General features: G+C 46.6%; 1 protein-coding gene across 4 annotated transcripts in view; it reads right to left on the bottom strand.

Moving 5' to 3' along the window:
* xylt1 (xylosyltransferase I) overlaps positions 1-13,306 on the bottom strand; it is a 98,990-nt gene that overhangs the window by 6,329 nt on the left and 79,355 nt on the right. For all 4 annotated transcript variants that reach the window (XR_007936275.1, XR_007936276.1, XR_007936277.1 and 1 more), the window contains exon 10: positions 6,291-6,624. Coding sequence is in view for 1 of the 4 variants with exons in the window: in XM_028814073.2 (XP_028669906.2) it covers positions 6,291-6,624 (334 nt within the window). In the remaining 3 variants the exon portion in view is untranslated. The remainder of the gene's footprint in view (positions 1-6,290; positions 6,625-13,306) is intronic.

Here is a 13,306-nt window from a genome sequence, read left to right as displayed (position 1 = left end):
ATCAGACCAGAGAACCATTTTTTCCTCAACTCTCTGAGTCCTTCATCGTGTCACATGCCTTTCATTCAAGGGGTCCCACTGTCTGGACGCCCCACTGTACATGCCTCAGCGCTGCTAACTAAGGTGGTCGTCCTTCTGACAGGTTCTTCCACCTCAGCAGAGGACTTCTGAAGCCTGGCACCTCCCTGACACACATCCTCAGGATGGCCAACTCCTAAGAGGAGTCCTGGTGGTTCCCAACTCCTTCCTTTTCACAATTCTGGAGGCTCCTGGAGACGCTCAAAGCTTTAGAAAATGGTGTGATGCCCTTGTCCTGCTCTCTGCCTCGCCACCCATTGATCGTGGAGGTCTACAGAGAGCGCTTTGGACTTCATGGCTCGGTGTCCTGACATGCACTGCGAATTGGGGGACCTGCTATACACATCTCAGTGACGTCCAATCAATTTGGTTTGCCACAGGTGGACTCCAGGGAAGTTTCTAGAAACATCTCAAGGAGGATGGAAGCCAACAGGAGGCACCTGAGCACAACATGGGGTACCACAGCAGAGGGTCTGAGTGGCGTGGTGGTTAAGGCTTTGGACTTCAAATCCTGGGCTTGTGGGTTCAAATCCCACTGCTGACACCAGTGCCTGACCCTCAGCAAGTCATTTGACCTGCTTGTGGTCCAATTGGAAAGCCAAACGAAATGTAGCTCATTGTACCATCAAATATTGTACGTCTCTTTGGATAAAAACGTGTTGGCCAAATAAATGTAAACTTCTAATGAAGGAGAGATTTCTATTTCAGATTTTGAATAAATGTCACACATGTATTCACTTTGTCACGATGGGTCTAAATCGATGGGTGAAAATGGCCAACACATCCATTTCAAATGAAATCTACAACACGCTAAAGTGTGCCGGAAGTGAAGGGGTCCCAATATCTTCTGAGCCCACCGTAAGTAATTTAGGGAGGAAATCGAGGGAGAAAATGTGACTCTGTCTACACATTCGGCTCCTGCTCCTCAGCTTCTGGGTTTAGTCCGCAATCCTGCCCTGAGATTTTTGATGTGGTGAAGCCAAATGGTCAAGTCGAGATCCACATCGGCTTTCACTGATTTGTAAAGCCCCTTCACTCATCTGCTGACCAGCAGTGACCAATGGACCTCATCCAACTCACTCCCATCTCCAGATGATGCATCACGGCCTCTGATTTTTTCCTGCGCTTGGAAAGTCGGCTACATGGAGTAATTTGCAAGATGCCATTTTGTGAAAAATTAAATGCACCCCATGCAATGTTCTTTCCTTGTTTACCGCACGTGGACATCTCAAGATTTCATCTTCACTTAAACATCACCTGTAGATAAAGGTATTTGAGTTTGCAGTATCCACCTGTGAAAATGTCAGTGCCCCCCCTGGCCCTAATAGCTGGTGTTGCCCACTCAGGTTGGCACTTTCTAGCACTGTCTCGCACTCTGACAATCGACTCCTCCATGCTGAATTCTTACAGCTGTGCGATGTTTGAGGGGCGTGTTGTGTCACCATCCTGTTTCAAACACAAAAAGCAGACCCAGGCTTCGACTTGGCCATTCCAGGACCCACCATGTCCTTCTTATCAGCCATTCCTTGATGGATTTACTGGAATCTTTACGGTCATCTTCTTGTTGCAAGCAGCTGTGCTTTTGGTTGAGCTTCAATATTCTGATTTTCCTCAAGCACAAAGAAGAATTCCCAGTGGATGTTATAAGGGTGAGCTGCTTAAGCCCGGATGCAGTAAAGCAGCATCATACCAGAACATTTCCACCACCACCATCATGCTCTACAGTTGGCATCAGGTTCTTCTGGTCAAATGCTGCCTTTGATTTTTGCCAGGCATGTCTTCTGATACTTCAGCCAAATAACTTGACCTCTGCCTCCTCTGTCCAGAGCACTTTGTTCCAGAAGTCCTGGTCTTTGCTCAGATGTTCAAACTTTAGAGTTGCCCTCATGTTCTTTGTGGTTTCCTCTTGACTCACCTTCCATGTAGACCTCATTTGTGTGGCCTCTTTCTCATGGTAGACTCACACACTTTGACATTGAGGGCCAACTGATGGTCCTGTGATGAAATCTCTGGCTCTTTAGAGACTTGCGTTCTGCTCTCAGGATGATCTTGCTGGAGCAGCCTCATCCGGACAAGCTGGCATTTGTTTGAAATCTTCTCCATTTGTAGATGATCTTCTGGACGGTGGAATGGTTGATTTCCAATTGTTTGGAGATCTATGGAAGACGCCTTCTTTGTGAAGACCACCTCAGAGAGCTCTTTTACTCTTGGCTTAGTGATGACACACACTTCAGTCCACACTAAATGTGAGTTGGCTTAAACCAGACAGCTTCAGATGAGGTCCCCTTTCAGGATGTTCTTATCATTTGCGCCCGGTTTCTAATTTGACGTATCTGAGGGGGTGATAAATGGAGGGGTGGACTTACTCTTTCCACATGTGAAATCGGCATTTGTGCTTTTTTAAAATATACAACGGCCTACAAAATGTAAATGTGGCCTGATGTTTGTTCTGTTGGATCACCTTTGTCTATAGAAATGGTTTCAATGAACATCAAATCTTTTGTTTTTTGATTTCCCACGAGAGTAACACTAGCGACGTCAATTATTGTGATGGTAACTCCTGAAATGTTCTCCACAGCCGGTGTGCCACAATCACATTTCAAGTGGAAATAAATAAATAAATTAATACATAATGAACGACGATGAAAAGCCCTTATCGTTGACACACCAGACCCTGCCTGGCACTTGCTGAATGCAGAAAGGCACTTGAAACAGCACGACTGTCATGAAGTGTTCCACAATGCCCCAAAGATATGAAGTTCAAACAGCACGATTGTCAGCAAGTGCTGCTCCCCAGTCCACCGAGCCAAATTTCCACAGTAAGCACCGACTGCTCCCTTCCCTAAGGGGGAAATTTCAGAAGCAGTGCTTATCTGCCAAACAAAGAACCAAGCGTTCAGCAAGTGTCACTCCCCTGGTTTAAAGGACCGATTTTCAACAGCATGATTGTCAGCAAGGACAGCTCTACTCCCCAGGAGTCCGTGTTCAACAGAAGGATTGTCAGCAAGTGCCGCTCCACTCCACAAGGAAGCGGGTTTCAGTAGCAGGACTGTGGAGCGGGTTCAACAGGAGGATTTTCAGCAAGTGCTGCTCCCTTCTCTCAAGAACTAATTTTTAACAGCACAATTGTCAGCAAGGACTGCTTTGCTCCCCAAGGGGGCAAATGTTAGCAACAGTGCTTATCTGCCACCCAAGGAAACCGAGTGTTCAGCCAGTGTGACTCCCCTGCTTTAGGAACCCATTTTCAATAGGATGATTGTCAGCAAGGACTGATCTGCTGCCCAGTGAGTCAATATTCAACAGTGCGGTTGTCAGCACATGCTGCTCCACTCCCCTAGGAACCAAAGTTCAACACTATGATTGTCAGCAAGTATAGCTCCACTTCACAGGGCTCCAAATTCCAACAGCACAGCTCCTCTGCTCCCCAAGCTCTTCAGGTTCAATGGCGCTCTGCTCCCCTGGGAGGTTAAGGTTTAACAGTTCAATGGCATGATTGTGAGCAGGGATTACTCTTTTCCTCAATGAGCAAAGGTTCAACAGGATGACTGTCAGCAAGTGCAGCTCCACTTCACAAGGAAACAAGTTTCAACAGCAAGGACTCTGGATTCATCAGGAGATTTATCAGCAAGTGCTGCTGCCCCATCTAAGGAACCGAGTTTCAACAGCATGATTGTCAGTAAGGACTACTCAGTTCCCCCAGGAGCACATTTCAACAGCAAAGTTACTCTGCTTTCAAAGTAAGCCAAGGCTTAACAGGGCAGTTTTCTGCAAGTGCCGCTCCCCTCTCTAAGGAACCAGTTTTCAACAGGATGATTGTCAGAAAGGACTGGTCTACAACCCAAGGAAGCCAAGGCTTAACAGTCTGACTGTCAGTAAATTCTCCTGAACTCTACAAGGAATCAGACTTCAACAGCATGACTGTCCACAAGGACTGCTCTGTTTCCTAGTGAGCAAAGGTTCAACAGGATGATTGACAGCAAGTGCTGCTCTTCTGTCTATGGAAACAGTTGATTGGCAGGAAAGACTGCTTTTCTCCCCAAAGAATCAATGTTCGACAGTCCAGTTGTCAATAAATGCTGCTCCAACCCCCAAGGAAACAACATTCCACAGCACGATTGTCAGCAAGGACTCCTCATCTCCCCAAGATGCACATTTCAACAGCAATGCAACTCCACTCTCCAAAAAGCCAAGGCTCAACTGCACAATTTTCTGCAATTTTCCAACCCTACCCCAAGGATACAAACTTAAAACAGCATAATCTTCTGCAAGTGGCTGCTGCCCATTCTAGGGAGCCAAGTTACCTCAGCAAGCACCAACTGCTCCCTTCCCCAAGGAGGCAAATGTCAACAGCAGTGCCACCCAAGGAGCCAGTGTTTGGCAAGTGTCACTCTCTTCTCTGAGGAACTCATTTTCAACAGCACAATTGTCAGAAAGGATGGCTCTGCTCTCCAAGGAGTCAAATGTTCAACAAGATGACTGACTGTCAGCAAGTGCTGTTCCAAGTGGGTTTCACTAGCAGTGCTACTGTGAAGGGCCACCAGAACATTTTCCATCAAGTGCTGCTCCCTTTTCGTAAGAACCCATTTTCAACAGTATGACTGTCAGTAAGGACTACTCAGTTCCCCCAGGTGCACATTTCAACAGCAAAGTTACTCTCCTTTCCAAGTAAGCCAAGGCTCAACAGAACATTTTCCATCAAGTGCTGCTCCCCTCTCTAAGGAACCAGTTTTCAACAGCATGATTGTCAGAAAGGACTGGTCTGCAATCCAAGGGGGCCAGGGCTTAACAGTCTGACTGTCAGTAAATTCTCCTGAACTCTACAAGGAATCAGAGTCCAATAGCATTATTGTCAACAAGGACTGCTCTTTCCCAGTGAGCAAAGGTTCAACAGGATGATTGTCAGCAAGGACTATTCATCTCCCCAAGATGCACATTTCAACAGCAATGCAACTCCACTCTCCAAAAAGCCAAGGCTTAACTGGACAATTTTCTGCAAGTGGCTGCTGCCCATTCTAGGGAGCCAAGTGACCACAGCAAGCACTGACTGCTCCCTTCCCCAAGGAGGCAAATGTCAACAGCAGGACTACTCTGCCACCCAAGGAGCCAGTGTTTGGAAAGTGTCACTCTCTTCTCTGAGGAACTGATTTTCAACAGCACGATTGTCAGAAAGGACGGCTCTGCTCTCCAAGGAGTCAATGTTCAACAGGATGACTGATTGTCAGGAAGTGCTGTTCCACTCCACAAGGAAGCAGGTGTCAATAGCCAGTGCTACGGTGAAGGTCCAGCAAAACATTTTTCATCAAGTGCTGCTCCCTTCTCTAAAGAATCCATTTTCAACAGCACGATTGTCAGCAAGGACCTGCTCTGTTCCCCAAGGAGTCAAAGTTCAACAGGATGATTGCCATCAAGGACCAGTCCTCTTTCCAGGAAGTCAAGTCTCAATAGCACAGTCGTAAACAAGTACCGCTACACTGTGCAAGGAACCAAAGTTCAACAGCATGAGTGTCAGGAGGTACCGCATCAGTACACAAGGAGACAAGCAGCACAATAGTCACAAAGCACCGCTCCCCTCTTCAAGTTGCACATTTTCAGTCAGACCACACTAATCTACTCCTTCCTTGCCAGGAAACTGGTACTTGAAAGAAACATTTGCATAGCTGCGGAAGATCCTCTTACTAAGTGCCCCCCCTTGCTAATGTACCACTTGGCCCATAATGCACTGCCTGAAATGGCTTTGCGTCACTTCTCCACCGCTCTGTGCTCCGGCTTGGCCTCCTACCACTACTGCTCTTCACGTAAGCGGTGGCACAGACTGCTGGACACAGAGACAGTGGGAGAGAGAAGCTCCAGCAACGTGGCAGTGGAGACCAACAGAGAGGCGTCTGGTGGGCAGAGGCGCATTTCTGTGTGGAATTTAAAGGTTGACCTCAATGTGCCGGCAGGAGTGGCGTCCTGGAAGCGCTGCTTCTTCTCAAGCCCTTGTTACAAGGCTCAGCACTTTTCTTATTTGCTCGCTGCTGCCTTTCCATTGTGCTTCACACGGCGGAGCAGCTCATTCCAGTGCCATGGTGTGTGGAGGACGCGGTTCTGGGATGCGGTTTGGTCGCCTGTGCCCACAGCACGTTGACTCAAAGCATTTTTGACCTGACCCCTGCGTCTTCTAAACGCATTGTCATTTATTCAAAAGGCTTCAAAATGTAAGCCAAGCCTACCTTGCAGGATGGGCTTCCTGTTGTTAAAGGCGAGCGGGGTGACGAGAAAGCGGGTCTCCGCGACAGGGTTCCAGTGGTGCAGCACCTTGATGGTCCAGACTCCTGGGCGGAGTGGGAGGTTCAGGGGGGGCCGGTAATGGGTGAACTCTGCGTTCGATTCTATCAGGATGTCATACGTGGCTGCAATCACGTTGGTGGGGTCCACCCAGACCACGGTGACAGTCACATTGGCTCCTTTCCCCCACTTCTGCATGCCCACGGGCTCCTCCATTGGTCCGATGAGGCTGCCAAAGTTCCGGAACAGTCTCTCCTTGGCATCCCATTCTGTTCCAATCTGAAAAATCAAACACAGCTACTCAGCTACCCACACAGGCACCTCACCCCATTTCTTGAACATTTATTCATTTTCTAAACCTTATAATACAGCATCACGGGTGGGAGGCTGCCTATGCTGGCAACACTAAATGGCTGGGCTGCCTGTATGCTGCAGGACAGTTTAGAGCTACCAGTGAAGTAACAAATGACTTTGGGATACCATGCACGTTCAGTCTGGATTAGGGGAGCGGTGGGCCGGTGGCACAAACCACTGTGCCACCCAGCATTCCTTCTGTCACATAACAACACAGTGCTGCAAGAGGACAAGAAGTTCAAGCCGTGTTCCTCACCAGGTGAGGTGACATCTTGACAAACCACATTGAGGTTTCAAGTTCATCTTCACAGCCAATCAGGAATGCTGTCTTTTATAGCACCCTGCCAGGAATCAATCCCCAATCAGGAATCACCAGAACTCCATTTAGCACCAAACAGGAGGTCCTGAATTGGAGGGGTGGACATCATGGCCAATGGTAATTCCTATCTAAGAAGCAGAGGTCCTGCCACCCTGAACTTGATCAAAAATGAAATGTGACCAAGTGGTCGAAACACAAAGAGTATCCCTGATCTGAAGTTAGGACCAAAAGGAGTGAAAGGAGACAACGCCATCCAGCAATTCGACGTGGCAGGACGTGGGAATACCAACCTGAATACCAGTTTATGCTCAAGGTGATGTGAAGTGACACTATGCGGGGAATAGCAAGGACAAGGCAGTGACTTAGGAACGCTCGAACTCAATACAACGGTTCAATTCCAATTAACCCGATTATTTTGTTTTAAATTATAATGTTTGGTTTTAAGTGGCGACCTACACGAACCAACAGGGGTGGCTCTTCATATCCCGGGAACAGTGAGGAGGGATCATAGATGACATCAGAGATAATAGTCCTAATAACAATAATAATAATAATAATAATCATCTAATTGGCGTTGCATAGAAGACGTGGACTCCGCATTAAACGATCAAAACGGTGGCAGGGATGCAGCTCTTGAACGCATTGCTAAAGGCCGATTGAAATCGTTTCCCAAATGGGCTTACATTAAAACTCGGGTTAAAACTTGACAAATGTCGCCCTCCGTTGTTCACCGCCATCTATGAGATTCGCTCTTTTCATGCTTAAAAACAAACAAACTAAACGTCCTCCTGTACTTACTGAAAAAAAAAAAAAAAACTCTCCGTGGTCGTGTCTTGATTGGATAGTCACATTGCAGTTTTTGCATATATTACGGAGGATGCGGTAACTAAGAATCATGGGAAGATGTTTAAGGATCATTTTTACACTTCTGTTTAATCGAATTCTGTCATACTATCAAGCCTATCAACTTAGATCAGAAAACTAAATAAAATTATATTTATGGAACTTCCGTGGTAAAATTTTAATTAAATGGTTACCATCATTGTAAAACATATTCTAGAATGGGAATTTAAATAGATAGCTACACACCACAAAATTATAGGTGTAGATTATGGGGTTATTTACAACATAATCGATGTTTTATTTTAGAAAAATTTTAAAAGCACAAAATAACAAAAGCCTGCCAATCCTGCCCAGTCCCTCCGTGTTTTCGGAAGTGGCACCTCTCAAACGCATACCTTTCTGAGACCACCTTATAAACAGACATTACTGCAACACATCAAACGTTCTATCGTTATAAATTTACTGCTTTGATTCCAACTCCTCCATATCTCACTCTCCTCGGCCCTGGCAGCGATGGGTCCACAGTCCACTCAAAGCGAAGGGGGTAGCGGGCACGACGCCATTTACAGCTTAGCTTTGGGCAGCAAACATTCTCACGCCGGCCCTGTGAACTCCACATACTAATATGATTAACAACACACCACCATTAAGGGTAAGACGGCTCTCGAACTCCTGACGCCGTAGCACAGTGTTTCATAACCGTTTTATTTTTCCTCGTGAACTCAATCTTGCCCTTCTTATTGTCACCGAGACCCAGACCCCCTTAGATAATCTAGAAGGGTGCAACTGCAGCCCGCGATACCAACGACACCCTCTATTGTCAGTGGCAACGCACTTTCCGGGGTGGTGAGGTGTGGGGATGGTCACCCATGGATAATCGTCGTCTTTTCTCAACGAGGGTGGGGGGCTTAAGGGAGGTCCCCCCCTTGGATAATCACCGCAGAATATTATACAAAGTTATTGTCTGTTTTTTACCTGCATTATTATCCATCTTTAATTTAATATTGTTTTTTGTATCAGTATGCTGCTGCTGCTGGAGAATGTGAATTTCCCCTTGGGATTAATAAAGTATCTATCTATCTGTCTAGAAAGTCATAACGGTGCGATGTCGAATGCTTAAAAGCGACCCATCGCGAGACACTTCGCAAGCCGTACGTGACCCTATCCCATTGAACACGCTGGGTAAGTCAATCACGTCACTACGCGACCCACAGTTTTAGAAAGTGCAGGTGAAGAATCCCACAAGAGTCCCTCTGCAGCCCTCCAGAGCGCTCCTGCTCAAATCGCACACCTCCAGTAAAGCTGTGGGGCAGTAAGAAGACCTGGGTTCACTTCGCCAGTCCTCCCTGCGTGGAGCTTGCATGTTCTCCCCGTGTCCGCATGGGCTTCCTCCCACAATCCAAAGACATTGGCGATCCTAAATTGTCCCTAGTGTGTGGTTGGTGTGTGTGCGTGTCCTGCGGTGGGCTGTCGCCCTGCCCGGGATTTGTTCCTGCCTTGCGCCCTGTGTTGGCTGGGATTGGCTCCAGCAGACCCCCGTGACCCTTGTGTTGGGATATAAATGGAAAATGACTGACTGACATGACTGACAGTAAAGCTGCGCTGCCTGTACACGCCAATCATTTGGTAAGGTGTACGCCCGCCCCGAGAGGGTGGATCCTGTCGCCACCTAGTCAGAGCTCCGCCTACGGCCACACCCTCTTTGGCCTTTTTTGGTTCTTTTGGTCACTGCGCTTTGGCGGCAGTTCCTGAATGGCAATACAAATGGGAAATGGCGAGGCCGTTGTGAACTTGAATTTGAAATCGTGGCGGTGTGACGATGGAACACCAGCCAGAGCTCAAAGCGGTATGACACCCGGAAGTGCCACGCGTTGGACTTCGTGACATAAGGTTTCTTCGGTTCAGTTTAGGACCCGAAGACCGCATTGAGAAGTGCAACGCCAGTGAGGCTACTCCTACGTATTTGAACCCGAGTTTCTGGCAGGCAGTGCTGATGCCCCAGAGGACCCCTCACACTCGGTAATAAAGTCCTGCTCACGGTGTCCATGACGATCACTTGGCACCGCGGAATGAGGAGATGAAAGAGTCGACACGGAAGAACGGGAGCCACGTTAGCCAGATGGCGGAAAGGAAGCAGGAGAAGGGGGCGTCTGCGCCGCAGAAATCCTCCGCGATCCAACAGCGCTGGCGTGAATATTAAAGAGAAAACAAGAGGAGTCGGCCTCGGCGTGTGATGATGTGCCAGCCTAGTGAAAGGCGACAGAACTCTAAACTCAATTAATATCAGTCATTTTGTGAGACGCCATAATTTATCCGCAGCACAGAATGGAGGAGATTAGCACAATTAACCTAATTAGTTGCAGCTATTTGATGCCGCTCATAAATTTAATATTAGAAATGGCAACGGCAGCCAGCAGCTTGAAGATCCCTGAAAGAGCAACATACGGGCCCGCGGGGAGATGGCATACTGGCAGTGCCAACCTGAAGCAAACTGGCGGAGGGCGCTCACCTTACTGGGAGGACTGGGAGCCTAGAGGCGCGTGTGCACAGACCTTAACCAGAAACACAAGATGCTGATATCGTGGTAACAAACGCCACAGGGACATGGAGGACCGGTTTAAAAGAATGATTTATAGCTAATTTTGTAATTCAAAATCGCTTAATCTGACGACTACTCAGAGGAAACAAGAAAAGAAAAATACACATAGATATAGTATAAAATAAGTGCTTCATTTATCTGTGAGGGACTGGCATCCGGTCCAGGGTTGGTTCCTGCCTTGCATCTGATGCTGCTTGGAGAGGCTTCAGCCTAAAACTTTAACTTAAATTTATGCATCATGCCCCTGTAGTGCTTTGCTATGCTGAGTCTTAGGAAAGGCACTATATAAAGTAAATCTACTTCACTCATCTGAGATGGACTGGCATCAAGTTCAGGGTTGGTTCCTGCTTTGCTTCTGATGCTGCTAGGACAGGCTTCGGCCAGAGGTACCCCCAACTTGAATTTTTGCATTCTACTCCTAACATTCTTAGTTAGGTATGCTGCGCCTTCTGAAAGGCGCTATATAAAATAGATGTTTGTGAGAGACTGGCATCCAGGGCAGGGTTGGTTCCTGCTTTGCCTCTAATGCTGTTTAGAGACCCTGAACTTGGATTACGTATCCTACTCCTAACGAAAATTGCATCTAATGAAAGGCGCTATATAAAATAAATCTGCTTTATTCATCTGCACTGGATGAGCATCAAGCCCAGGGTTGGTCCCTGCTTTGCTTCTGATGCTGCTAGGACAGGCTTCAGCAAAAGGGTCTCTGAAATTGAATTTTTAGCAACCAAAATAAAATTTAAAAAGCTTCATTCTTCTGTGAGGGACTGGCATTCAGTCCAGGGTTGGTTCCTACCTTGCATATGATGCTGCTTGGACAGGCCTCAGCCACAGAGACCCTAAATTTGAATGTATGCGTTGTACTCCCCTAGCACTTAGCTATGTTGCATCTTATGAAAGGCGCTATAAAAAATAAATGTAAGGTGCTGTATAAGTCCAAGGCTGGTCACTGCCTTGCCGCTGATGCTGCTGGGTTTTGAACATAATGGCCATCCATCCTTCCAATTATCACTAAACTAGTTCGATCCGGTTCAGGTTTGTTTTGAAAACATTGTTTTATTAAAAAAAAAAAGCAACAAATATATGAAAAAAATTCTGAAGTAAAATAAAATTCTAATTCTAATTCAAAGCATCGGACTTCTCGTTATAAACATTAGAGACGTTAAAACTTTAATCCAGCAGGAAGGACTCCACGTGTTTATCTGTATCGTGGAAATGCATGCGCATCGATTTATTCTTATTTTATATTTTTTTATTTCTTCTTTCATATACTCGATTCTTTCTATTTGTATGACTTTTCATTTTACTTGTACTTTTTTCTTTAAACATATTTTTATGAAAATGCGCTCTTAAAATTAATGATGTCAGATTTAATTAAGCGCTTTGAACTACTGCACCGTATGAAAGGCACTATATAAAGCATTTGATTCCTGTAATCAGTTGCTTGCATTTCTTTTAAAAGCCCTTCCTCAGTGGCCCCCTTCTAAGGCTTTGCGCCCAGTGAAAGGCGCTATATTGGATGAAGATGGTGTGGAATATTTAGACGAGGCTGCGTTGTTTGAACCTGGTCTGATGAAAATGAATGTACAGCTTGAGTTATAACAATACATGGGTTTCATAAATGTAATCTACTGAGTGTCCGGGTACCCTTATTAGTTATCCAATAGTTATCCAGAGCTCGGCCAACGCGGGGGGTGGTGCTTACGGGACCCCCTGAGCACCTCGGGGTATTTCTTCAGATCAAACTCTTATCTGCAGCAACGCACACGGCAGCCACTAGGTGGCACAACACATTTTGTTTGGAAGCTCTGCACTGGAGATTCAAATTCATTCATAGGATATAGCGCGTTATATAGCGCCTTTCAGAGTCACTAAATGAGTAAGCATGTTACGTTTAACCACATGACAGCTCCAACGATAAAAAGTTACCACCTATGAATAATTAAAAGTAAATTGCACAAATGCGTTCATTTTTTTCCAAGCAGACTACACAGACGCGGAACGAGCTGAACGGACTGGCGGACAGGAGTAGTCAAGAGCGCCTCAGACCCCCGCTTGAGTGAATATTAGACGGAATGGCGCGTTCTCGTCGATCGTGCCCCTGGATGTTCGTGGCGAGCCCACGCTTTGGGTTCATCCGCTCACCTCACAGCGCCTCACCTGCCGGCCTCGCAATGTAAAGCGCAGGGTTCTGCAGTACCCACTCACTAGAGGTTACTTCCCGACAATCCTCTTATTGAAGACATATGGAAAGGAATTTTCTGTAATTTATCATTCGACTTCTATAAAAGTGTCACATAAATAAATAAAGTGAGAAACAGCAAACAAATAAATCTTGAGCTACTTGGCTCTCTCTGCGAGTTTCTGTAATGCGCTTAGTGGCCCCTAGATGGCAGACTACTCCCGACTTGGAAACGTGGCAGTTAAAATGTAGAAAATATATTTAAAAAAATGAAAAGTGCCAGTCTGTCCTGTTTATATTGCAGTCTTGTCGCCACATTCCTGTATAAACACCGCACGTTGCGTATCTCCTTTCAGCTCGGCTGCAGGAAGCAAAGGAGCCCGAAGGTTCAAGCCCGGGGTATTGGGGGCGAGCGTGGCAACAATGGCTTCAGTCCTTGATATACAAGCCCACCCACACAATTTGTGATTTATGCCCCATTACATTCCAAATTGGCTTCCGTACGGGTAGACCGGTATCGACAAAGGTAAGAAGAGTCAGCTGGCTGGTGCTGGGGTGGGCACAAGTTGGGTACCTCCAGAGGAGGTGCAGGTTCTTAATCTCTCTACACCATTTTAAGTGTCGTAAGTCCGTTAAGTTACATTAGCAGGCTTGTTTGCGTCAC

This window comes from Erpetoichthys calabaricus, chromosome 11 (assembly GCF_900747795.2).
Source record: "Erpetoichthys calabaricus chromosome 11, fErpCal1.3, whole genome shotgun sequence".
Classification (NCBI taxonomy): domain Eukaryota; kingdom Metazoa; phylum Chordata; class Cladistia; order Polypteriformes; family Polypteridae; genus Erpetoichthys; species Erpetoichthys calabaricus.
This window is presented reverse-complemented; position numbering and strand designations above follow the sequence as displayed.